General features: G+C 41.8%; 2 protein-coding genes across 2 annotated transcripts in view; one reads left to right on the top strand and one right to left on the bottom strand.

Annotated features, from left to right (window-relative positions):
* FBXL3 (F-box and leucine rich repeat protein 3) lies at nucleotides 1-24,116 on the top strand. Its single transcript, XM_070408915.1, has 5 exons — nucleotides 1-625; nucleotides 5,596-5,944; nucleotides 9,291-9,413; nucleotides 12,754-12,925; nucleotides 21,637-24,116. Exons 2-5 carry the CDS (start codon nucleotides 5,597-5,599, stop codon nucleotides 22,278-22,280), a joined length of 1,287 nt encoding a protein of 428 aa, XP_070265016.1. The 5' UTR covers nucleotides 1-625; nucleotide 5,596; the 3' UTR covers nucleotides 22,281-24,116.
* CLN5 (CLN5 intracellular trafficking protein) overlaps nucleotides 5,597-25,115 on the bottom strand; it is a 33,891-nt gene continuing 14,372 nt past the window's right edge. Inside the window, exon 4 of the mRNA XM_070408917.1 lies at nucleotides 5,597-7,477. Within this exon, the coding sequence (XP_070265018.1) occupies nucleotides 7,278-7,477 (200 nt within the window). The 3' untranslated portion in view covers nucleotides 5,597-7,277. The remainder of the gene's footprint in view (nucleotides 7,478-25,115) is intronic.

Genomic DNA, 25,115 nt, shown 5'->3' on the forward strand with positions numbered 1-25,115 from the left:
TGCCCCGACTGAAGGCTCCCGGGGCTCCGGACACTCCCTCCTCGCGTCCTTCTGCCCCGCTCCCTGAACTTTCCAGTTCCCCCCGCACATTCTCTCTTGGGCTCCAGCCCTCCCACTACGGATTCAAATCGAAAGATCCCTAAAGCTGGAGGAGGAACGCCCCGACTCACCCTACGGACCCAGGAGGCGGAAGGCCCCGCTGTGCGGGCGGCGCGTGGGAGCGGCCCACTCCCGCCCTCGCGCGTGGACGCGCCGGGGAGAGCGCGCGCCCGCGAGCCCGGCGCCATTTTGGAGACGCTGTCTGGGCCGCGGCGCGGGACCTACGCGGCGGCCGCAGCTCGCAGAGGGGCATCTGTCAGAGCGACGAGGGCTCCCGGGAGGAGGACGCGGGCGGCGCGGGACCGAGAAGGAAGGCTTCTCGCTGGGCAGCCGGGGCCGCAGAGGTGGAGCCGCACTGGCGCCCGTCGCGGGACCAGCGCCTCGGATGCGGACGGAGCGCGGGGGGCCGCGTCGGCGGGAGCCGGAAGCGCGGGGCCAGGGGGGTCGCACGTGAAAGCCGCGGACCCAGCCGCCGCCGACCCCGGAGCCCCGGGTGGTGCGTGGAGGAAGCCGCCCGCGACAGCAGGTAACGGCGGGGCCAGAGCCGGAGCCCGCGGCCATCGCGGGGCCGGGCGCTCTGCCGACTGGGTGGGCGGCCGGGCGGGCTGGCGGCGCGGGGCTGGGGGGTGCCGGGCGCGCGCGATCCGCCCCTCGGCGCTCCGGTCGGGGCCGGGGGCGCGGCGGGCGCCCGGACCTTGGAGCCTGCTCGGGGGCGGTTCCCCGCTCGCCTGCTTCAAAACATGTCAGCCGGGCGCGGGGCGAGGAGCCCTCCAGCGCCGTCGCCGGCGTTCTCGCGGGGCGCGGGCGGGTGGTGGGCACCGTGCCGCTCGCGCCCCGCCGGGCTCCTCCCGGTGTGGGCTGCGCCCCTGCTTGGAGCGTGAGAAACGGGGGCTTTGAGATGTCAACACACAGTGCAGGGCGGGGCGCCGGAGGAATGTCAGCGCGGCCGGCCGGGGAGGTGGCGCGGGGCCGGGCCGGGCGGGCCGCGGGGCCAAGTGGAAAACTTGGTCAACTCGCGCAGCGCGGGCAGCCTCCCTGCTCCGGGCCGCGGGCGGCCGCCGGGTGGGATGGGACCCGGCCTGTGAAATGGTCGGCCTGCGTCTCTGAGCCAAGAGCTGAGGTTTCTATTGTTTTGTTGCTGATGATACCCAGTCGAATGGCCCTGATCTTTAATTTAATTTTATTTTTTTGCCATCCCTGAAATAGCTCTAAAATTGCCATCGCCCCCAGTTATCTACAGATGACCACTAGGCAGAATGCCATCACTACGCTTTCCCCGCCGGCCAGCTCTAAGAGTTCATCCCTTTCCACGGGCTTATGCTTGCATTCCGGCCAGAGTGCGCCTGTTCATTTTAATGTTAGTCAAGGGAGAGCGTAAATGGGAAGGAAATGTGATGCCAAAAGGAGCTGTTTAGAGCTCAGTGCAAAAGAGCTTCTAAAACGACCAGGAGCCCAGGGCACTGGCAGTGCCTGATGCGACGAGGGGCACCCGGTGAGCGTTCTCTGCTGCTCGCCCCCAGAGGAGGAGGTGTGACTGCTCGCTCTGCAACCCCCTGCGCTGCTCAGCTAGTCCACAGTCTTCCCGCATTCGTTTGCTTTTTGGTCCTTGGTGGGAATATCAGTCCCCCACCAAATGCTCTGGTGGCCTAAGTTGCATTAGGCCCCAATTATTTGGGGCCAGAAAAAGTTGCAGTTTGAAATTGAACTGCCGGAGCCCTGAAGAGACTTGGTTTTTGGTGCTCTACAAAGTCTCTCTGACATTTATTGTCCAGCTTCCATCTCTGCGCTTCTCTTTCTTTATTTTGTTAAGTATATTTTTATTGATTTCAGAGAGGAAGGGAGAGGGGAGAGAGAGAGAGAGAGACATCAATGATGAGAGAGAATCATTGATCGGCTCCCCTCCTGCACGTCACTTCTGGGGATCATGCCTGTAACCTGGGCATGTGCCCTTGGTCAGAACCGAACCCAGGACCCTTCAGTTCGCAGGCCAACGCTCGATCCACTGAGCCAAACCAGCGAGGACTGCCCTTCTCTTTAAATAAATATATGAGGTGTTTCACTTTGACGAAAAGTAGGAAATAGTTCATTGATGTAAATTCTTCGAAGACTAATGCGTGCTTTGAATTAACTTTTAAAAATACATGTATATGTATGTATGGATTTCAGAGAGAGGAAGGGAGGGGAGAGAAACATCAGTGATGAGAGAGAATCATTGACGTGCTGCCTCCTGCACACTCCCCACTGGGGATCCAGCCCACAACCCCTGGGTGGAACCCTGACATCCTGGTTCATGGGTTGACGCAACCACTGAGCCACACTGGCTGGGTTGAATTAACTTTTGATATAGCAGAGCTTCATATGTAAGTAGATTTTATAAAATACTTTGGAAAGCAATGTACATTTTTGCGTTGATAAATGAGATCATCTTGGAAAAAAATTGATACTTAAAAATTTTATTCGGTGCCCACTGTGTTCTGTTATTTTCATGCATAAATGAGGACGATGCAGAGACCATTTTTATTGGCATTTGGCTTAGAGTTTTTTCTGTTACTAAATGTACTATAATTCTGACATATTACAATCATATATGATAAATTACAGATTTTTTTGGCTAGTTATAAACTAGTAAATGCTTAAAATATACTTTGGTGGTCATTTAGTCTTAATATCTAGATCAGAGGTCCTCAAACTTTTTAAACAGGGGGCCAGGCCAGTTCACTGTCCCTCAGACATTCCACACATGCGCACTGCGGCCCGGGACGAGTTGGCTGCTAAGCAGGACAGGCAGCGGCGGCAAAAACACCCGGCGGGCCGGATAAATGTTTTCGGTGGGCTGTAGTTTGAGGACCCCTGATCTAGATGAAGAGATACTAGTCCTCAGTGTTGCATACTTGTTTTTAATATGTCAACTTTTCTCCCCTCAACTTGGAAAGGTATTGAAATATATTTTATTTAAAACAGAACTGTAATAAACAAAAGAATGTGTTAGGAACAGCAAAGTATTAACAAAGATATTTGCTTGGGTAAGACTGTCATTTTATTTTTGTTTGTGTGTCCATATATTCTAAAACAGTGGTTCTCAAGCTTCTGGCCCTTTAAATACAGTTCCTCATGTTGTGAACCAACCATAAAATTATTTTCATTGGTACTCATAACTGTAATGTTGCTACTGTTATGAATCGTAATGTAAATATCTGATATGCAGCATGGTCTTAGGCGACCCCTGTGAAAGGGTCGTTCGACCACCAAAGGGGTCGCGACCCACAGGTTGAGAGCCGCTGCTCTAAAGTAAGATGAATCATTTCATTTTTAAGTTGAACAGTTCTGGTTTTAGAAGACTTTTCTCCAAAAATAGGTGATCAGCATTCTATTATAGGGAGTAGAAATTATAAACATGGCTTCATTCTTTTTGAATCTCTGTATCTCAAAATACTAAAGAGTTTTAGATAGCCAGAAGAGAAATCAAGCCCTGGGTGGCAAACTCTTTGTTCTTTGACCCAAATTTTATATGCTAAAATTAAAGTAAGCCTTCAGGATAAGTTAAAGCAGAAAAATGGGTCATAATGACAGTGTTATTTCAACCTTTAGTAGGACATCATTACTGGAAGAGATTTTTTAATATTAAAGGTAACATTGTAGTTTATACTATCTTTTCTCTAAACACATTTTAAAATATGCATTCATAGATTCACACATAAGTTTTAGGCATCCATACAACTATCCTCTTTTTTTTTAAATATGTTTTTATTGATTTCAGAGAGGAAGGGGGAGAGAGAGAGAGAGAGATAGAAACATCAATGATGAGAGAGAATCATTGATGGGCCTCCTGCAAGCCCCCTGCTGGGGATCAAGCCCGCAACCCAGACATGTGCCCTTAACCGGAATGGAACCTGGGACCCTGCAGTCTGCAGGCCGATGCTCTATCCACTGAGCAAAACCAGCCAAGGCACAGCTATCCTCTTGCCATCACCTCTGTCATTCTGTTTTTTCCCTTCTCCGCCCTTTGCTCAAAAGGCTATACATCATTCACTTAACTCGAAAAGTTGGAAATAGGAGCAATGAGGAAAAAAGCAGTTTATTGCACATGTGCTAAGACCTCCTGGGCTGATTTTAATGCCATAAAGACCAGGGGGTCTCTTTCTTTCCCTTTCCCTGCATTCCCCCTTCCTTTTTCACAAATGTTGCTAGCTATTGGATAGAGAGAAAATCTGGAAACATATTTGGTTAAGATTCATGTATTTGCACATCCTTCATCCCACACAGGAATTGGAAATTCTTTTATAATAGTGTGCCAAGAAGAGAGTTGGAGCCAGTCATTCTTTTCAAAAACAATGACTCCAAATTTGAACCATTATCATGCCACAATTGCCGTCTAAAGACAAAAGTATTGCAGGCTCTGAAGTAAATAAGACCCGTTTAGTTTAGAGTCTGCAATACTTTTCAAAAACAACAAAAAGCCAAATTAAAACAAGATCTTTTTATCTGATTATAGTGTAATTTATTGAAATTAAAATAAATATGTATAATATAGAGAAGCATATTGGCAAAAAAAAGTTCACCTGTAATTCCACCACTATTAAATTCCAATATAATACAATATTCTATTAATATAATCCCACTATTATAGTTAGTTACTATATTAATGTGGTGAACCTACTTCCAGTGTGTGTTTCTCATACATAAATGTGTATTCTTGCACTCTCACACACACACTTTGTTTTAAAACAAACATAGGATCATTTTTTCTATTTTGTGTCATGTACTTTGATGTCTTTAGTACTGGACTGCTTTGCTGTAACTGAGTTTAACAATCATCTGTCTCCTTTCAAAAGCCCTAGTACTATTTAATTCCTCACAAGAACCCTATGTGTTATCTTCATTTTACAAACAAGCACAGGGAGGTCAAGTAACTTGTTCAAGGCCACATAACCAGTGAGTCATAGAGCCAGGATTCAAACCCAGGGAGCTTAGTTCCAGAGCCACACCAGTAAAGTGTCATTGCAGGTTCTCTTTTAGTTAGTTGACTAGAACTTTTTTTTAAAAAATTGGTTTTAGAGTGAAAGAGGGAGAGAGAAAGCTAGAAATTGATCGGTTTCCTCCTGTGCATACCTGGACACCGAATTGAACCTGCCACCTTTCGGTGTACAGGATGCACTCCAACTATCAGAGCCACATCAGCAAGGGCAGCTGACTATAACTTTTAAAACATAAATTCTTGGTTTTGTTTCAAAATCGTGATCAACTTTCCTCAAAAAATAGTACAATATAAATACAAATGTTTAAGCACCTGTATAAAATTTGTAAGATGATAGTTGGTCTCCACTTTTGTTTTCATTATATTTTGTTTTGATACTCTTGGAATTACTGGCCTAGTTCTTTCTGCATGTTTGTTTTTGCAAATACATGTATACACATCTCAGTGATAGAAAAATGAATTTTGAATTTACTTTCTTCAGAAGTTTAAGTATGAAAAAAATTATGCGTTTTTCTGAATAGGATGAAACGAGGAGGAAGCAATAGTGACCATAATTCATCAGAAGAAGATACTACAGAGAAATCAAAGAAACAGAGGACTATAAATGAGCATTCTCAGACTTGTGATTGGGGTAATCTCCTTCAGGACATTATTCTCCAAGTATTTAAGTATTTGCCTCTCCTTGATCGGGCTCATGCTTCACAAGTTTGCCGCAACTGGAACCAGGTATTTCACATGCCTGACTTATGGAGGTGTTTTGAATTTGAACTGAATCAGCCAGCTACATCTTACTTGAAAGCTACACATCCAGAGCTGATCAAACAGATCATTAAAAGACATTCAAACCATCTGCAATATGTCAGCTTCAAGGTAATACTTTAAATCCTTTTAAAAAAATAAAAGCATATTTAGTGACCTTTGTGTCTTAAATCAATTCATCTTCTCATGTCTTTGAAATTGCTTTTTAGGGAAACTGCTTAAAGATTTAGAATTATCAGGTTCCTTAGAAGCTGTAACAAATAATTATACTTGAGCTTAATTACTCCATTTTATTATAATTATTAATAATTTCTTAAAAGAGCAAAAGCATCCACTAAATAAGCATAAGTCATTGACCAAAGCTGTCAAACACATTATTGCAGACAATTTGAGGGAAAACAAATATACAATAACATTTTTTAGATGTGGAGATTATAACTAACACTTAATTCTTGTTCCTACCTAGTAGGGACTGAGTTTGCTTATTGATGGATTTATGATATGGGGTCTTCAAAGAAAAAGGAGATACAGAGCTTTTATGTAAAAGATTTAAAGCAGTGGTTCTCAACCTTCCTAATGCCGTGACCCTTTAATATAGTTTCTCATGTTGTGGTGATCCCCAATTTCATTGTTACAAATTGAACATAATTAAAGCATAGTGATTAATCACAAAAACAGTATGTAATTATATATGTGTTTTCCGATGGTCTTAGGCGACCCCTGTGAAAGGGTCGTTCGACCCCCAAAGGGGTTGCGACCCACAGGTTGAGAACCGCTGATTTAAAGACTATATTTTAGAGAGGTATAGAAAAGGTACACAGAAGAATGCCAAAAGAACTGTTTGGTTCTTTCATTGCTAGAAGGGACATACTGAAATCATGCAGTGATGAGATAAACGGAGTGGGGCGGCTTTTTGAGATGTCTAGAATAATTTAAGGAATCACGGTGGTTTGTATAAGGTCAGATGTTAGTAATGTTTTGTTTGGGGGATGAATAATGGAATATGGGTATGCTTATGTACTAAATGAGTAACACTGGTAATTGTTGAAAAGTGACGCCTGAATACCTGATTTAATTATATGTAGCAGTTATTAAACAGGTCAAGTTAAACCTAGATAAAACAGTGATTCTTACCCAGAGTTCCTTACCAAAACTAAAGTCTTATCTGCTCCCAAGAATGTTATTCCTTCGATGGAGATGACCAGCATATTCACCCATTATGTGTCCAAGAATGAGGAGAGACCTGGTGTTGGGAATGGTTGGGTGTATAATGGCCTCCTTCCTAGAAAAATGCATAAAGGCTCATAGGCCTCTGAGGGTAGGATTGTTAGACTTAGCAAATAAAAATAGAGGATGCCTAGTTAAATTTGAGTTCAGATGATCAACAGATAATTTTTAGTATAAATATGTCCCTTGCATTATTTAGAACATACTTCATACTTATTCATTGGATGTCCTGTATGTTATCTGGCAACCCTAATTGGGGGAAAGCGTGGGAGAAGGTAGGAGGATCAAACAAACAAAAAGCTGGAAACTTCTCATGTGTTGTCTCTCCCCCGCTTCCTGGTTTAGAAAACTCAAGAGCCTTCCCTTTGGTTTCTTCATTCATCTTTGAGTTGTCTAAGAATGTTCTAATGGTAAATTCTGTAAAAAAAAAAAAAGAAAAAAAAAAAAGAAATTAGTATAATATGTTACTCACATAGGTCAAAAGATCAAGTCCATCCATTGATTTGGCTGGATCAGTGTTAATCTTTTACAGCCCTGTGTTAATTCAGCTGCATCCAACTTGTATAATCCTCACAAAGTCACTTGTCCTATAAGTTTAAACATTTTTATTTTGTTTATTTTGCTGAGGAAATAATTTCTGATTTGCAAAAAGAGCCACATCACAGGATTTTTCTGACCTCCCCTGATAAAATTTGTATTTAATTCATTACTAACTTCGGTCCGTTGTTAGTGTAGAACAGGGGTTCTCCAACTTTAGGGGCAATCAGAACCACCAGTGCTTGTTGCAATAAAGATTGCTGGCTCCCACCTTCAGGGTTTCTGATTCCAGTGGTCTGGATTGACCATGAGAATTAACATTTCTAACAACTTTCCAGGGGATATTGATGCTGCTGTCCAGGGACCACACTTTGAGAACCACTGGTGTAGAGAAACTTAGCCAAAGGATATTATAAAAGGCTCTGAAACTTTAACATAAATCAGTACGACAGTTGTACAACCAGGTCCTCAGAACATTTTGGGGTTAAGGTAATGTACATCAATCTGTAATTAAAGTAAACACAATACTTTAAACTATTCTTTTTAGCCCAAGGAGCAACTTCCTTTTTGGAAAAAAAAAAAAAAAAAAAAGCTCTTGAGTTTTTTGGCCATGTTACCCTTCTACCTAGATATATCTATGCAGAAGAGTGTGTAGAAGCAGCTACTTAGTTTCACATTTTCATGCTTGACTGGTTGGAGTCCCTAATTTCACTTTGCATTCATTTTTTCAGTAATATCATGGACAGTGAATCCCCAGTTGTGATTTATTTGAACCTTCTGAGTAAATACTTCAGTTTCTTGTGTCTTGTAACATGGGTATTATACATAATGTACTTATATGTATGATTGTACCCATTACCAAATACATAATTATTTTTCAAAGATAAATTTTATGCAAGGTTATATAGTCAGTTTGGAATAAATAAACTCAAAGCCAAGGTCTTTCAACATTAATTATATATCTTTTCATAATGAAAGTTAAGTTTTGACAGTTGCCCTTATAATTTCTCAGGGTGACTCAGAAAAGTCCTAAAAGAGACAAAGTAAAACTGAGAAACAAGTATATTAGAAAAAGAGACGTAGCCCTAGCTGGTTTGGCTCATTGGATAGAGTATTGGCCTGCAGACTGAAGGGTCCCAGGTGTGATTCTCGTCAAGGGCACATGCCTGGGTTGCAGGCTCGATCCCCAGTAGGAGGCGTGCAGGAGGCAGCCGATCAATGATTCTCTCTCATCATTGATGTTCCTATCTCTCTCTCCCTCTCCTTTCCTCTCTGAAATCAATAAAAATATATTTTTTTAAAAAAAGAAGAAAAGAAAAAGAGACGTATAGGTATGCCTTTTTGGACATTTGGAGCAGATTGGTGAAATTAAAAATCAAAGAAAAATGGACAGTGTCAGTACTGAAAGCAGGTATGCTTGCTTATAAACATCGTCTGGTACTGTAAAGATGTATTCTTAAGCAAAGTTAGTGTCAGTACAGCTTGGATTAATTTACAGATTTTAGTTAAAGAAAACTTTCTGGTGAACAGTTAGGTTGATATATATTCATATTTATGTGAGGGTGGGTGATCAAAAGAATATAAATTCTTTAAATTATGATGCAATAAACTAATAACTATTTTTTGCTTTTGTAAAGTTAAGAAATGCACAGAGTAAATATACTGATGGGTAAATGGTGTTTTCTCTTCTAAGGTGGACAGCAGCAAAGAATCAGCTGAAGCAGCTTGTGATATATTATCACAACTTGTGAATTGCTCTTTAAAAACACTTGGACTTATTTCAACTGCTCGGCCAAGTTTTATGGATTTACCAAAGGTATCTTGCTGGTTTTCTTTTATTAGCTGTTACTGAGAAATCATTGAAACCCTATCCATTTCTTATACTGACATTGGGAATGTAAGAAAAGTAGTAGTATAATAGAAAATCAGTTGCTATGTAGAATGTTAATAGAATTTAAAAAAAAACTTTTCCTTTTTTTATGAGTAAGGTTGAAGAGTGAATGAATTTAGATTCTATAGGAAATTTTAAAAGAGACTAAAACTGAGAAAAAAGCATATTAGATAAGAGACATATCGGGATCGGGACTAAGCCGGCAGTTGGACATCCCTCTCACAGTCCGGGACCCCTCGCTCCTTACCCCACCCTCTTGCTCGCTCCTTACCGCTCTGCTCACTGCTTCTTAGCCCTGCTGTGGAAGCGGGAGAGGCTCCCACCATTGCTGCTATGCTCACCAACAGTGAGCCCGGCTTCAGGCTGAGTAGTGCTCCCCCTGTGGGAGCGCACTGACTACGAGGGGGCAGCTCCTGCGTTGGGCGTCTGCCCCCTGGTGGTCAGTGAGCACTATAGTGACCGGTCATTCCGCTGTAAAAAGTGGCTTAGGCTTTTATTATATATAGATGGGCCTCGGATGCTTGTACTGTTTTCCTTTTTTTCTTTTCCTATTAGGACTTCTGTAGAGATTGAAGTAAAGTGTTGCTATAATTTGGAAATCTTGTGAGAACCAAAGAGAACATGAAAGAAGTCTATTTGATCAAAGCTAAATCTGAGGGAAATGGGAAAATGAAGGCAGTGATGCAGTTATGAGTATACCAATGAAGAAATGTGGTTGTATGAGATATAATTGAGTTTGATAGGAAAATATTAGCATTTAAATAGTAAAATAGTTAATCAAAATTAAATAGTAAACAGTTATTTAATTATAGTACAAAAAAGGAATGTGACTAAGGAGATAGTGTTTCATTGTCCATTTGAGCCTTGAACAACATAGGGTTGGGAGGACCCACTCCTGAGCATTCTAAAATCTGGCTGTCAACATGTTGGGATTTCCAGCTGTGGGTCGAATATAATTGATCCATGAACAACCCCAGTTTAAGCTGCGTGGATCCACTTACACAAAATTTGAGATTTTTCAATTAAAAAAAAATCCACATATAAGTGGCCCTACACAGTTCAAACCCATCTTGTTCAAGGGTCAGTTGTACTTTCTGGCTATTAGCCTGCCCTCTTCCCAGTTTACTACTGAAGTAAATTTATAAAGCTAAAAGGAAGGTCAGATTGGCTCTGTGGAGAAATGTTTGACCAAGTATTGCCCTCTCTTTCCCCTCCTGGATTCTTTATCCACTGGTTATGGCTTCTTAATTTTTATTCAAACTTATATACTTTGACCATGCTTTTGTTTTAAACCTTTTTTTAGAAATCATCATCCAAGGCTATGTTTTTATTGACTTTGAGAGAGAGAGGGAGAGAAAGAGAGAAACATTGATTAGTTGCCTCCTGTACTCACCCCAACTGGGATTGAATCCACAAACTAGTATGTGCCCTGACTGGGAATCAAACCCACAACCTTTTGGTGTATGGGATGATGCTCCAACTGACTGAGCCACCAAGCCTTGACGATGCTTGAATTCCTGTATCCCTACAGTGGTTCCTTTAGGTTAGATTCTGTATCCAGCTGATAACTTAGTATCCTATATAATAAAAGGCCAGCCACATAAGCGGATCGACCAGAGACCAGAACCACCACGGCCCCTCACTGGGCTGGCCCCGCTCCCAACAAGTGGTTAGGGGCAATCAGGCAGGCAGACCAGCAGTTGGGGTGATCAGGTAGGCAGTCAGCCCCTCGCAGGGCTGGCCTCGCCCCCCAGCAAGCAGTTAGGGGTGATTAGGCAGACAGAGTGGTTAGGAGCGATCAGGTAGGCAGGCCAGCGGTTAGGGGTGATCAAGTAGACAGACGGCCCCTCACAGGGCTTGCCCCGCCCCCCAGCAAGCAGTTAGGGGCTATCAGGTACGCAGGCAGGCCAGTGGTTAGGGGCAATGAGGCAGCCAGAGTGATTAGGGGCGATCAGGCCGGCAGGGGAGAGTGGTTAGGCATGATCAGGCCACAGAGGAGAGTGGTTAGGGGCATCAGGCCGGCAGGCATAGGCGGTTAGGGTTGATCAGGCTGGCAGGCAGAGTGGTTACGGGCAATCAGGCCGGCAGGGGAGCAGATAGGGGCATCAGGCAGGCAGGCAGATGCGATTAGGGGCGATCAGGCAGTCAGGTAGAGGGGTTAGGGTGATCAGGCCGGCAGGGGAGAGCAGTTAGGGGCATCAGGCAGAGGGGTTAGGGGTGATCAGGCAGGCAGAGTGGTTAGGAGTGATCAGGCAGGCAGGCAGGTGAGTGGTCAGGAGCCAGAGGTCCCGGATTGCGAGAAGGATGTCCAACTGCCTGTGGGATCAGGCCTAAACCGGCAGTCGGACATCCCCCGAGGGGTCCCGGATTGGAGAGGCTGCAGGCTGGGCTGAGGGGGCCCCCCACTCCCCATGCACGAATTTTGTGCACCAGGCCTCTAATCTATAATAATAAAAGCATAATATGCTAATTAGACTGGACAGCCAGACGTCCTTCCGGACAAAGCTGCGGCAGCTGCGAGGGCCAAGGACAGGCACCTGCGGCGACTGGCAGTGGCAGCAGTGGTGGGGTAATGGGGGCGGTGCCTTCCCCTGATTGGCCTGGTCGCCTTCTGCAGAGTAAGACATCCCCTGAGGGCTCCCAGAGGGTGAGAGGCAGCAGGCCGGGCTGAGGGACCCTCCGCCAGTGCATGAATTTTCGTACACCAGGCCTTATCTTTACAAAAGTTATAGATAATTTAACATATTTAAAGGCATCTTAAATTTGAAATTTTATTTAGGTATGATTTTTATTATTTTATAATCAAATTTTATATAAGCTTTCATATTCCAAATGAGTCTTTCCTAGGTTGTGAGTTGATTGTTATTTTAATTTTTAGTGATTTTGCTAATAGTTATTACTGTTTTAACGGTCATTACTATCAAACCAAAAAATAATGCAATTTAATTGTTATAAAACACGAGAGTAGGGTTTCAGATAAGGTGATGTGAAATGTCTGAGAGGTATTATCAACCTGAATTCCAGAATTCCTGTTTTTCCTTACCAATAATTGTGATATAAACAGTCATCCTGAGGCTTGAAGTCTTTTTTTTTCTCCCAAAGGTAAAAAGGTGCTTCAACAGAGTGAAGGGGATGCTATCCCTAAGATAGTTATGAAATAATATCATTAAGGTTCAAATGAACCATATGTGTATTATGACAACTCCCTCAATTCGCATTTGTAGAATTGAAACAATGTTCTTTTTTTTTTTTTTTTGCTTTCCAGTCTCACTTTATCTCTGCACTGACAGTAGTGTTTGTAAACTCCAAATCCTTATCCTCGCTTAAGATAGATGATACCCCAGTAGATGATCCATCCCTCAAAGTACTGGTGGCCAACAACAGTGATACGCTCAAGCTGCTAAAAATGAGCAGCTGTCCTCACGTGTCCCCAGCAGGTATGTTTTGTTTTTGCCAGATAACATTTTAAATGTACTGATATTTTTATCAAATTAAGAAAAACTATGATTACTAATCTTGAAGGTGGATTAATGTGATTATTTCATCTATTTTACAAAAGTGTTCTTTTAAAAAAATATATATATCTATAGATATATATATATATATATATATATATATATATATATATATGTTTTTATTGATTTAAGAGAGAGAGGGAGAGGGAGAGAGAAACATCAATGATGAGAGAGAATCATTGATCCGCTGCCTCCTGCATGCCCCACACTGGGATCAAGCCTGCAACCCAGGCATGTGCCCTTGACCGGAATCAAACCTGGGACTCTTCAGTCCGTAGGCCGATGCTCTGTCTACTGAGCCAAACCAGCTAGGGCTACATAAGTGTTCTTAATGTCATGAATCAAATTTTGTAGCATTGACACTTCCAAATTATTTTCTAATCTTATTCGGCAATTTGTGTCCAACCTGTGTTAAAAACAAAATGGATAAATTTAAAAAATGAAAGGCCAAGAGTGCCCCTTTAGGTAAAATAGAACTTTCTCTTATTGTATTTGAGCTAACAGGGTAGGTTTTGAGTGTGTGTAATCTCATAATTGGATTTCTTCTCACTGTGTGGAGGACAGGAGTTGTGCTGAAGTTGTTGCCTTATATTTTGCAAGATATTTTGCTTTTCCTAAGTTGAAGTTTGGAGCCAAAGGCCACTTCAAATGGAGGAATAATAGCATTATAAACTCTCTACGCTTCTCATATAGAATTTAAGTATTCTACCTTATTCAGTTTTATTTCATTTAAATTCCAAATGGCTTGTATTGTAAAGTTACTATAAGCCCGTATTTTATACTACTCTCTGATGCTTCACTCCTGACTCAACCTCCCACTGTTGACTTTCCTCCCAATCCTTTGGTTTTTATTTGGGAAACCTATTATTTTTAAGGAACAGTGTTAAATTCTTGAACTCTTTACAGAATACTTCCCACTTTCTTGCCATAACTAAAGCCTGGCTTTTCCCCCAAGAAAATGAGTCTCTCTTGGATGGAGATGATTTGTTCATTCTCCCCTATCTCCCACACAGAGGATATTGGTGATGGGAATGGCTAGATTTCTTGCAATACAGTGGGCCCTCCATGTCCATGGATTCTGCATACATGGATTCAACCAACTGTGGATTGAAAATATTCAGGAAAAATAAAAAGGTTATGTTGTTGCTGATGTGTACTGTGTCTGTACTGAACATATACAGACTCCTTTTTGTCATTATTCCCTAAACAATGCAGGATAATAACTATTTACATAGCATTTAGATTGTATTAAGTATTATAAGTAATGTAGAGGTGATTTAGAGTATATGGGAGGATGTGCATAGGTTATGAGCAAATATTACACATTTTATATAAGGGACTAGAGCAGTGGTTCTCAACCTTTCTAATGCCGAGACCCTTTAATACAGTTCCTCATGTTGTAGTGACCCCCAATTTCATTGTTACAAATTGAACATAATTAAAGCATAGTGATTAATCACAAAAACAATATGTAATTATATATGTGTTTTCTGATGGTCTTAGGCGATCCCTGTGAAAGGGTCATTCGACCCCCAAAGGGGTTGCGACCCACAGGTTGAGAACCACTGGACTAGAGCATCGTGGATTTTGGTTTCTGCAGGGGGGAAAGGAGGAGTGGTATGGTATTGTGTGTTAGTCCTGGAACCAATCACCAGGGGATACCAAAAGATGACTATATTTTTTGAACTTCTGCCACTTCTAGATTATCACAAAATATGATAATCTAAATGAAAAAGAATGGGCTTTGGCAGTTACTTCTTATGTAACCTTGGTCACATTTTACTATCTACTGTATAGATTGCTCTGAGAGTAAGGTTCATAATTCAAAGCTTCATCGTGTACAAGGCCCTTTGTATCCTGATCTCCACCTATCTCTTTAATTATGTTTGCTGCTCCCTCACATGCAGCTTTTACTTGAGCCCTATGAAAACTACAGTTCTTTATACCTGTGTGTCATCAGAACCCTGTACCTTGTGGAATACCTGTTTTCCCCCACTTCATCTAGATTCTAGATAACTCCAGCTCAGATTTCAGAATTCAGTTCAGCTGTTTTAATTTTATTCCTGTTTCCTCCTCCTCTCTGCTTTAGCTGCCCTATCGTTTTTATAGTACTCTGAATGTAACTCGTAGCACTGTGTGGGAGCCTTTGGGTCTCTGGTTTCTCTGTGAGAGTGAGCTCAGTATTCTCTTTATCCCAATACATCCCATGTTTATTTTTATTAAATATACACATCAGTTCTGATAGTATGGTATAAGCTTGCTTAATGTGACCTAATGACTTTTGGACTAGTTGTTTAGGAATGAGATGGAGCACTTGTAATACTTTTTAAAAATCCTCTCCCAAAGATATGTATGCTTTTACTGATTTTAGAGAGAGGAAGGGAGAGAGAGAAAGACATCAATGTCAGAAATATCAACCGGTTACCTTCCATACACAATTGGACGAGGGATCAAACCTGCAACCTAGGTATGTGTCCTGACCAGAAATCTAACCTGCAACCTTTTGGTGTACGGGATGACACTTTAACCAACTGAGGCACCTGGCCAGGGCTATAACCGTTTTTAATTTAAGAGTATAACTATAAAGGATTTTAATTCAAAATTTAACATGTTTGTATATTTTCTTTCTACCCATGTTTTGCACATTTGGGCAGTTTCTCTAAGTTGAAATTACAGGCTATTTTCTATTTTGCTTTCTTCACTGAACATCTTATCAAACTTTTTTCCCATTTCATATCCTATGTAATAAAAAGGGAATATGCTAATTGACCCTCACACTGTCGCAAAAATGGTGGCCCCACAGCCAATAAGGAGGGAATATGCTAATTGACGGTCTTGCCCTCAAAGATGGCGGTGCCCACAGCCAATAAGGAGGGAATATGCTAATTGACTGCCCAGCCCTCAAAGATGGTGGTGCCCACAGCCAATAAGGAGGGAATATGCTCATTGACTGCCATGCCCTCAAAGATGGTGGTGCCCACAGCCACAAGATGGCCAGCAGGAGAGGGCAGTTGTGGGCGATCAGGCCAGCAGGGGAGGGCAGTTAGGGGCGACCAGGCTGGCAGGGGAGGACAGTTAGGGGCCACCAGGCCTGCAGGGGAGGGCAGTTGGGGGCGACCAGGCTGGCAGGGGAGCAGTTAGGCATCAAACGGGCTGGCAGGGGAGTGGTTAGGGGGTGATCAGGCTGGCAGGCAGAAGTGGTTGGGAGCCAGCAGTCCCAGATTGTGAGAGGGATGTCCACAGGGATCGGGTTTACACCGGCAGTTGGACATCCCCCGAGGGTCCCAGATTGGAGAGGGTGCAGGCTGGGCTGAGGGGGACCACCACCCCCCCCCCCCCCCAGTGCACCAATTTCGTGCACCGGGCCTCTAGTAGTCCTTATAATTGTCTATTACTGGGCCTCTAGGGACCACTTGACACCTGTTTTTTGCCTCTTTGATATCATACTCCTGATTTTCCTCTTTGTTCTCGGATTGTTTCTATGTTTTCTTTTCATTCCTTAAACTTTGATGTTTCACTGTCTTCTATATGGGTCCTTTTTTGTTTTACTGTGTAAACTCAGGGCTCTGTTCTCATCGCCTATGGCTTCAGTTACATTCTATATGTTAATACCTCCTACTTTTGGTGTCTCTGAAACTCTAGAGCTGTGTATTGAGTTGTGATGGCCCAGTGCCTCTACAATGTCTCACAGGCACTTCAAACAATGAACTTCCTTTTTCCCCCCTGTCCAAATTTGCTTTTCCCTTTTTACCATCTCATTGAATGGCATCATCCAACTGGTTGTCAGGGACCTGATAGACATCCTTGATTCCTCCTACTCTTACTTTGTACATTCCTTCCACTGAGGTCTGGTATCCCTGAAGTATGCTTTGAATCTCTATGATGCCATAGAATAAATATTTGTCATGTTCCCTCTCCCTTAACCCCAATCATGTGTTGAAACCCTAATCCCCAATGTATTTGGAGGTGGGTTGGTAGATAAACAGGTCATGAGAGTTGAGGCCTCATCAATAAAATTAGTACCCTTATAAGAGAGACGATCTCTTTCCACCATGTGAAAACACAGTGAGAAGTGGCCATCTACAAGCGGGGGGGAGTTCTGGCCCTCACCCAAACCTGATCATGCTGGCACCATGATCTTGGACTTCTAGTCTCAAGAACTGTAAGAAATAGATATTTATTTTTTAAGCCACTCACTTCTGTTAAATAACCCAAACTAACTAAGACACCGTACCTTTCTTATGTCCACTCTTACTGCTCTAGTCTAGGCCCCACAATCTTTGGGCTATACCTTCTTAATTGATTTCCTGACTTGCAGCCTTGCTCTTCTCTAATCTGATTTCCATGCTACAACCAGAGTAATCTTTCTAAGATATAAATCTGATGGTTTTTTTCCTCCAGTTTATTTAGAAACTTCTTACTGTTCTTTAAATAAGATCCAAACTCCTTTCTGAGGCTGGCAAGATCCTATATGATATTGTCCTTGCCTGTCTGTTGGGCTTCAACCTTTAAAATAATCTCTTACTTGGATAATCTGTGTTGAACTTCTGACAGTTCTTAGAATGCTTGTGTTTTCTTTCATGTCTGGGTGTTCACACAGGAAATACCGTTCACTTCCTTTCTTCACTGGATTTTTAAAGGGGTCATGCAATTACATTAGGACTACCTGAATAATCTTGTTTTAAAGCCAACTATGCTATCTACACTAATAAAAGAGAAACATGGTAATTAGCGTACGACCGCTACCCTTTTCATTGGCTAATCAGTGAGTATATGCAAATTAACTGTCAGCCAAGATGGCGGCCGGCAGCCAGGCAGCTGGAAGCAAACACGAGGCTTGCTTGCTTCAGTGACTACGGACTCCAATGTTCCCCGCCTCACTTTCCGGCCTCTCAGTTGCAACTCTAAGCAACTATCTACTATGTTGCAAATAAGAAAATAAACAAAAGCCCAGAAACCGGCTTTCAGTCAGCCGGGCTTTAGCAACATTGTATCGATGTTTTCAGTGGCGAGGCCTCAGAGCTAAAGCTGGCCCAGAATTAAAAAAAAAAAAAGAAAACAAGGAGCGGTTGGAAGCTTCAGTCACTCGCTTTCGGAAAACAGCCCTCAGCCCCTCACCCAGACTGGCCAGGCACCCCAGTGGGGACCCCCACCCTGATCCAGGACACCCTTCAGGGCAAACCAGCCGGCTCCCACCTGTGCACCAGGCCTCTATTCTATATAGTAAAAGGGTAATATGCCTCCCAGCACTGGGATCAGCGGAGCAGCGAGGCCTCCCGGCACCGGGATCAGCTTGACAGGGGGCAGCGCCCAAACCCCCTGATCGCCCTGCGGCTCTGTGTGTGACAGGGGGCGGGGCCACAACCTCCCTATCTGCCCTGCTCTGTGCCTGATAGGGGGGAGCTCCCCAATCCCCTGATTGCCCTGCAGCTCTGTGTTTGACAGGGTGCAGCCCACCAACCCCCTGATCGACCCTGCTCTGTGTGTGACAGGGTGCGGCACCCCAACGCCCCCCCCACCACGGGCCCTGCTCTGTGTGTGACAGGGTAGAGCCATAACCTCTCCATCGGCCCTGCCCCGAGTGTGACAGTGGCGGTGCCCCAACCCCCTGATCGGCCCTGCTCTGTGGGTGATAGAGGGTGGCGCCCCAACCCCCCTCCACGGGCCTTGCTCTGTGTATGACAGGGTAGAGCCATAACCTCCCCATTGGCCCTGCCCTGAGTGTGACAGGGTGCAGCGCCCCACCCCCCTGATCCACCCTGCTCTGTGTGTTACAGGGGGCGGTGCCCCAACTCCCCTATCGGCCCTACTCTGTGAGTGACAGGGGGGAGCTCCTCAACCCCCTGATCAGCCCTGCTCTGTGCGTGACAGGGGACAGCACCCCAACCCCCTGATGGGCCCTGCTCTGTGCGTGACAGGGGGTGGCGCTGCAACCTCCCCATCGACCCTGCCTTGAGTGTGACAGGGGGCGGTGCCCCAACCCCCCAATTGGCCCTACCCTGAGCGTGACTGAGGGTGGCATTGCAACCTCCCGATCCGCCCTGCTCTGTGCATGATGGGGCGGCGCCACAACTCCCCAATCGGCCCTGCTCTGAGCCTGACCAGGGGCTGCACTTAGGGATTGGGCCTGCCCTCTGCCACCTGGGAGCAGGCCTAAGCCAGCAGGTCATTATCTCCCGAGGTGTCCCAGACTTCGAGAGCGCACAGGCCGGGCTGGGGGACCCCCCCCCCCCCCAGCCCGAGTGCACAAATTTTTGTGCACCGGGCCTCTAGTCTTAATAGTAAAGGGCTAATATGCAAATGGTTGTTACGTGCAATCAGCAGGAAGCTTCATCCCTGGCCCAGCAGGGCTTGATGGGGGACCTGAGGCTGTGTCCCCCACCTGGCGGGGCTTGAGGCGGGTGGGGTCGACCTGGTCTGGGTCTCGCCCAGTGGGGGTGGGGCCAGCCGGGTTTGGGTCTCATGTGATTTTGAGGCAGGAACTTGATTCTGACAGGAGGGAGATTTTCATATACAATTTACTAATTTTCTTTCATCTCTGACACTTCTATTATAGAGAAAGGGCAAATAGCAATATTAAAATATTTCCTTTAATTCCCTTTTAATGTGCATGAATTTTGTGCACCAGGCCACTAGTATAACATAATCATGGGAGTGGTATCTTAATCACATTCACAAGTTCCAGGGATTAGGACATGGAATCTTAGGGACTACTTTGAGAATTAATGTCGGCCATACTGTTTTAGTAGTTATTACATGGTATCTCCAAGTTTCTTTTACAGTGGGGCCTTCACTTACGAGTTTAATTTGTTCCGTGACAGAGCTCATAACTCAAATTACTCGTATGTCAAATCACTGTGACGTTCGCTGCGCCAACTAGCGGTGGGGTATCTGAAGCTGGCTCGTAACCCAGTTTTTTTTGAGCTTGCAACTCAAAGTAAAAAATCGGCTGAGAGACAGCTCGTATCTCAAAAAATCTCTTTAGTCAGGATCAGGACACTTGTAAGTCAAGGCCCCACTGTATTTGCATCTTAGGTTACCATTTCCCATGTGTTTTTCTTTTTATATTAGGTTTATGAGATTGCAAAGAATGAAAATGTGTGCAGGTTACCTTGGGTGGTCAGAGTTTATTTTATAGTATGTACAAACCTTGTGGACACAGAAACTTGGCAGTGATTGAACATTAAAGCACAGATATCTTGTACTCCCTCTTCTGGTGACTCTCTTAAACTGGCCATTCCGTTTATCTCTTCACTGATTCTGTTGCCTGTATTTCTCCTCCTACTCTTAAAAAGTTTTTGGCTTGCCCTGACCAGTTTGGCTCAGTGGATGGATCGTTGGCCTGCGGACTGAAGGGTCCCAGGTTCGATTCCAGTCAAGGACATGTACCTTGGTTGCAGGCACATCCCCAGTGGGAGGTGTGCAGGAGGCAGCTCATCGATGTTTCTCTCCCATCGATGTTTCTAACTCTCTATCCCTCTCCCTTCCTCTCTGTAAAAAATCAATAAAACATTTTTTAAAAAAGTTTTTGGCTTATTGGTGATTTTAGTATTGTCACTCCTTAAGCAGTAACTACTGTGTTTGAATTCCAGTTGTGCTCTTTGAAGTTAGCTGCCTCAACATCAAAATAGGATACTTACCTTTCTAGACTTTTTTGAGTATTTGTAGGATAACATATCTAGTACCTGACATATCATTGTTTTACAATAGATAGTACATAATATGATGTGAGTTTTGTTGTTCCTATTCTTGTTTCTGAACACACAAAGGAAATGGTTTGAATGGGTCACTTATCAAGTAGTATACCAGCATATAGTGTGTGTCTTACTCGGCCACTTTGGAGATCGGGTATTAGCCTTTGGTAAATCATCTGCTGCTAGGGTTTTGGAGCAGTTTTGAAGCATAGTGCCCTACGCATTGGAACCTTAATTTAAGGAACTGCTTTGTGGGTATGTTAGAGCTTTCAAAGTCATAATGTATATTTCCACTAATGTGAGTTGGTAATTACCTTTTGACTCATTTATCTTGGTATTTTTTTCTTAGAAATGTGACATACTTATTATGTATACTATTTAGCAGCTAAACTCTGTTCATTTGATGAAAATCTCTTTACTTTTTTAATATTTCATTTCAAATGTTTTATTTACATAAATCATATTTCGTATGGTTTCTACCTTATTTTCATTTTAATTAAGATTTATTACGGTTTTGTATTTCAAAAAATGCCCTTTGGCTTCTGTTGCAATGATCATATAATTTTTCTTGCCTAACCTATAAGTTTAGTGCTAGTAAACAGTTCCTTAGAAAAATATGGATAAACCTTGCTTAGTCTTTGTATATTTTTAAATGACATAATTATTTATTAATTTTTCTGAATTGATAAGTGAGCTTCATTTCTTTCTAAGGTGTCATATTTAATTTGGGCTCATTTTATTATGGACAAAATTAGTAATATTTAAATACTGGTAACTTACCTTCTGCTAGTTCAATCATATAACTAAATTTTAAATTCTATAGCTTTGTGTAAAGGAAATATGGTAAGATTTTATTGTGGGACATGTATTTGATTAAATTTTTGAACAGATGACCTTGTGCAGAAATTTGTAAATAATTAGGTCTTTTTTTCTTCCAAGGTATCCTTTGTGTGGCTGATCAATGTCATGGCTTACGTGAACTGGCCCTGAATTACCACTTGTTAAGTGATGAATTGCTGCTGGCTTTATCTTCTGAAAAACACGTTCGATTAGAACATTTGCGCATTGATGTAGTCAGTGAGAATCCTGGACAGACACACTTCCATACTATTCAGAAGAGCAGCTGGGATGCTTTCATCAGACATTCACCCAAAGTGAACTTAGTGATGTATTTTTTTTTATATGAAGAGGAATTTGATCCATTCTTTCGGTATGAAATACCTGCCACCCATCTTTATTTTGGGAGATCAGTAAGCAAAGATGTGCTTGGCCGTGTGGGAATGACATGCCCTAGACTAGTTGAACTAGTAGTGTGTGCTAATGGATTACGGCCTCTTGATGAAGAGTTAATTCAAATTGCAGAACGTTGCAAAAATTTGTCAGCTATTGGACTAGGGGAATGTGAAGTCTCATGTAGTGCCTTTGTTGAGTTTGTGAAGATGTGTGGTGGCCGCCTGTCTCAGTTATCCATTATGGAAGAAGTATTAATTCCTGACCAAACGTATAGCTTGGAGCAGATTCATTGGGAAGTGTCCAAGCATCTTGGTAGGGTGTGGTTTCCAGACATGATGCCCACATGGTAAAGACTAAGTGATGTAAGGAATGATGAATAATAGCACCTTAACTTTAAGCATATTGTATTATATTAAAAGTTTATTTCCTGTAGCTCTGATATAATTCTATTTTGTGGAACAGAAATTTAATATCTGTATTGAGTATATAAGGACTGTTTATTGGAAGACCCATGAATCATTTTTGGTCGGAAAACTTTGTTTCTTTAGTCAGATTACAGATTTTTTTTTTAATTTGGTTCAAATCTGAAACCTGTTATAAAGATTGAATATTTTACAGTCTGAAGGAACAAAACCAATATATTATAATATCCAATAAGTGAGTACTAATAGATTTTACAAAATGTTGTGTTGTCTATGCATTTTTTTTTTAAATGTAAACTTGACATTTTAGGGTCTTCAGTTATACATATACCTGTTATAAGGTGTTTAATATAGCTCAGGAAAGTAAGCATTTTGTGAGAAAAAAATGTAGGTTATTTTGTATCTAATGAAAAAGATTGGTTGGATGTTCTCAAATGTTACAAAGCCGTTTAATGAGGTATAAATATAATTGTAACTCTTGGACATCTGATATATGTCACGCAGTAGTTATATTAGAAGGATAATAAACAGCCAAGATAAAATTAAAAGAAAATAAACACCAGAAGGGAGGCATTGTCTAGTATAGTATAAACTTTTAGGTTTGCTCTGTAACCTGCTAAACCATTATAATTCTTTTCTGCAATACATCACTCTATGTGGCACTTGAGGCATTGTATGTAAAGTAAGGAATGTTTTACCAGTTCTCCTTGGTTTTGTTTGTTTAAACTAGTTTTGAAGTATTAAACAATAATTGAAATGAAAAGTTTATTTTTAAAAAGCTAAATTCAAATAATTAAAGGTAGAACTTTAAAATATTTAAAAATTATTTCCATGAAAGAATATATTTTTAAGTCTCCAGTTAATTTCATTTTTCCATTTTGGAATTAAATAGTTATGTAAGTAGGACTTTCAAAAATCATAGAAGAAACATCAGTGTACAGTTCAGCATAAACTGTAAATTTAAAAGGATATATTTAAGTTCCTAATCATATTTTTAAGTAAATATTGCTCAGTAGACTGGAAAATGGTAAAAAAACAATGTCGATAGTTTTGTGATTGTTAATTTGGTTGAACTGATATTTTATTATTTAAGTTAGCATTTTTATTACTTTTCTTATGAATGAAGGTAATCCACAGATTGTAGAATCTGTAAAAATACTAAGTTTTGGGCTAAGTTTTTTTAGATATTATATAAACTTTGATTCTCAGCACTAGTGCTAGTAGATATTACCTTCCTAAGGGAAATTAGAAATGATTTACTACTCGTGGAATATATTAATGCTTCTAGAAAGCATTTTTGGTAATTATGGAAGTTAATAGTCTTACAGATCTAATCTATTTTTTAAATGGAATACCTTCCTAAGAATAAAGTAAAAGGTGACATTCTGCGTAATTTTTGCTTTTTAAAAGTGATGGTATTCTGGCCACATATAAATGATCTAGACTTGGAAATTAAAAGTTATTATTATACTATTTCCCCCCCTTACTAAATAGTAAAAAGCTTTGTACAGAAATACCTGTTAGTGAATGAAGCTTTTTTCCTTGCACAACTTTTGGAAAATGGATTTGACAGTACATAATCAGTTCTACCAAATAACCAAAGCTTTATTTGGAAATTTACTTTTTGTAAAAATGGAATTATATAATGCTTGAAATATTTTAAGTCATTTTATAAGCAAAATGTATAGCACTTAATTTGTTTATACTGTAAACTATGTGTTAAATGCTTTTGTCAATTTAAGAATAAAGGTAGTTACTACTGCTGTTGTATTACAATTTTTAAAAACTACCCTAACATATATACTTGACTGATTTTAAAACATGTTAAACTGAAACTTACGGTTTTAGTTTGAAATTCATAGTTGATGGATATAATGTTTAACATTAAATAAGCTTTATAGTAGAATGGCTTTTTTGTTAGGCAAATGGAATCTTTAAGCTCTGATGCCTAAAGTGATAGGAAATTAAAAATTGACCATGAAATGTCAATTTATTCTTCAAATTTTATGAAGAAAGTGGTTAAGTTGAAAATAAAAAATGAGTTTTTCCTACATTTAGAATAAGAATTTATAAAATAGATTATTTAGAACCCAGCTAGCCTTTTTAGAGAAAAATGTCTATATAATTCCAGTTAGGATGGTTTTTAAACTTGAAATTATTTTCATCTCCTGTCTTTTTTTTTTTTTTTTTTTTTTTTAAATATATTTTATTGAATTTTTACAGCGAGGAAGGGAGAGAGATAGAGAGTCAGAAACATCGATGAGAGAGAAACATCGACCAGCTGCCTCCTGCACATCTCCCACTGGGGATGTGCCCGCAACCCAGGTACATGCCCTTGACCGGAATCGAACCTGGGACCTTTCAGTCCGCAGGCCGACGCTCTATCCACTGAGCCAAACCGGTTTCGGCTTCATCTCCTGTCTTAACAGCTCCCATTAACTTCAATTTACCTTAATAATCTGGGCTATTTTAACAATATTATCAGAAAAAAAAAATAGGCATGATTGAAGATTAAATAAATTTACTACATTTGAACAATCCTATCTAATAATAGAGAAACATGGTAATTAACCATAACTTCGCTACCCTTCCCATTGCTAATCAGTGAGATATGCAAATTAACTGCCAACCAAGATGGCGGCCGGCAGCCAGGCAGCTGAAGCAAACAGGAGGCTTGCTTGCTCCAGTTATGGAGGAAGCCAAGGTTCCCTGCCTGCCGCTGCCGGCCTCTGAGCTGCACTCTAAGAAACAATGTTGCAATTA

Source organism: Myotis yumanensis, unplaced genomic scaffold (assembly GCF_028538775.1).
Source record: "Myotis yumanensis isolate MYYU_CA2020_CCGP unplaced genomic scaffold, mMyoYum1.0.hap1 SCAF_3, whole genome shotgun sequence".
NCBI lineage: Eukaryota > Metazoa > Chordata > Mammalia > Chiroptera > Vespertilionidae > Myotis > Myotis yumanensis.

Bases quoted from the DNA above. Each gene is read 5' to 3' on its own strand.
- FBXL3 (XM_070408915.1), top strand. From the start codon at position 5,597: ATGAAACGAGGAGGAAGCAATAGTGACCATAATTCATCAGAAGAAGAT. The intron at 5,945-9,290 runs GTAATACTTTAA...TTCTCTTCTAAG, and splicing joins TGCAATATGTCAGCTTCAAG to GTGGACAGCAGCAAAGAATC. The intron at 12,926-21,636 runs GTATGTTTTGTT...TTTTCTTCCAAG, and splicing joins TCCTCACGTGTCCCCAGCAG to GTATCCTTTGTGTGGCTGAT.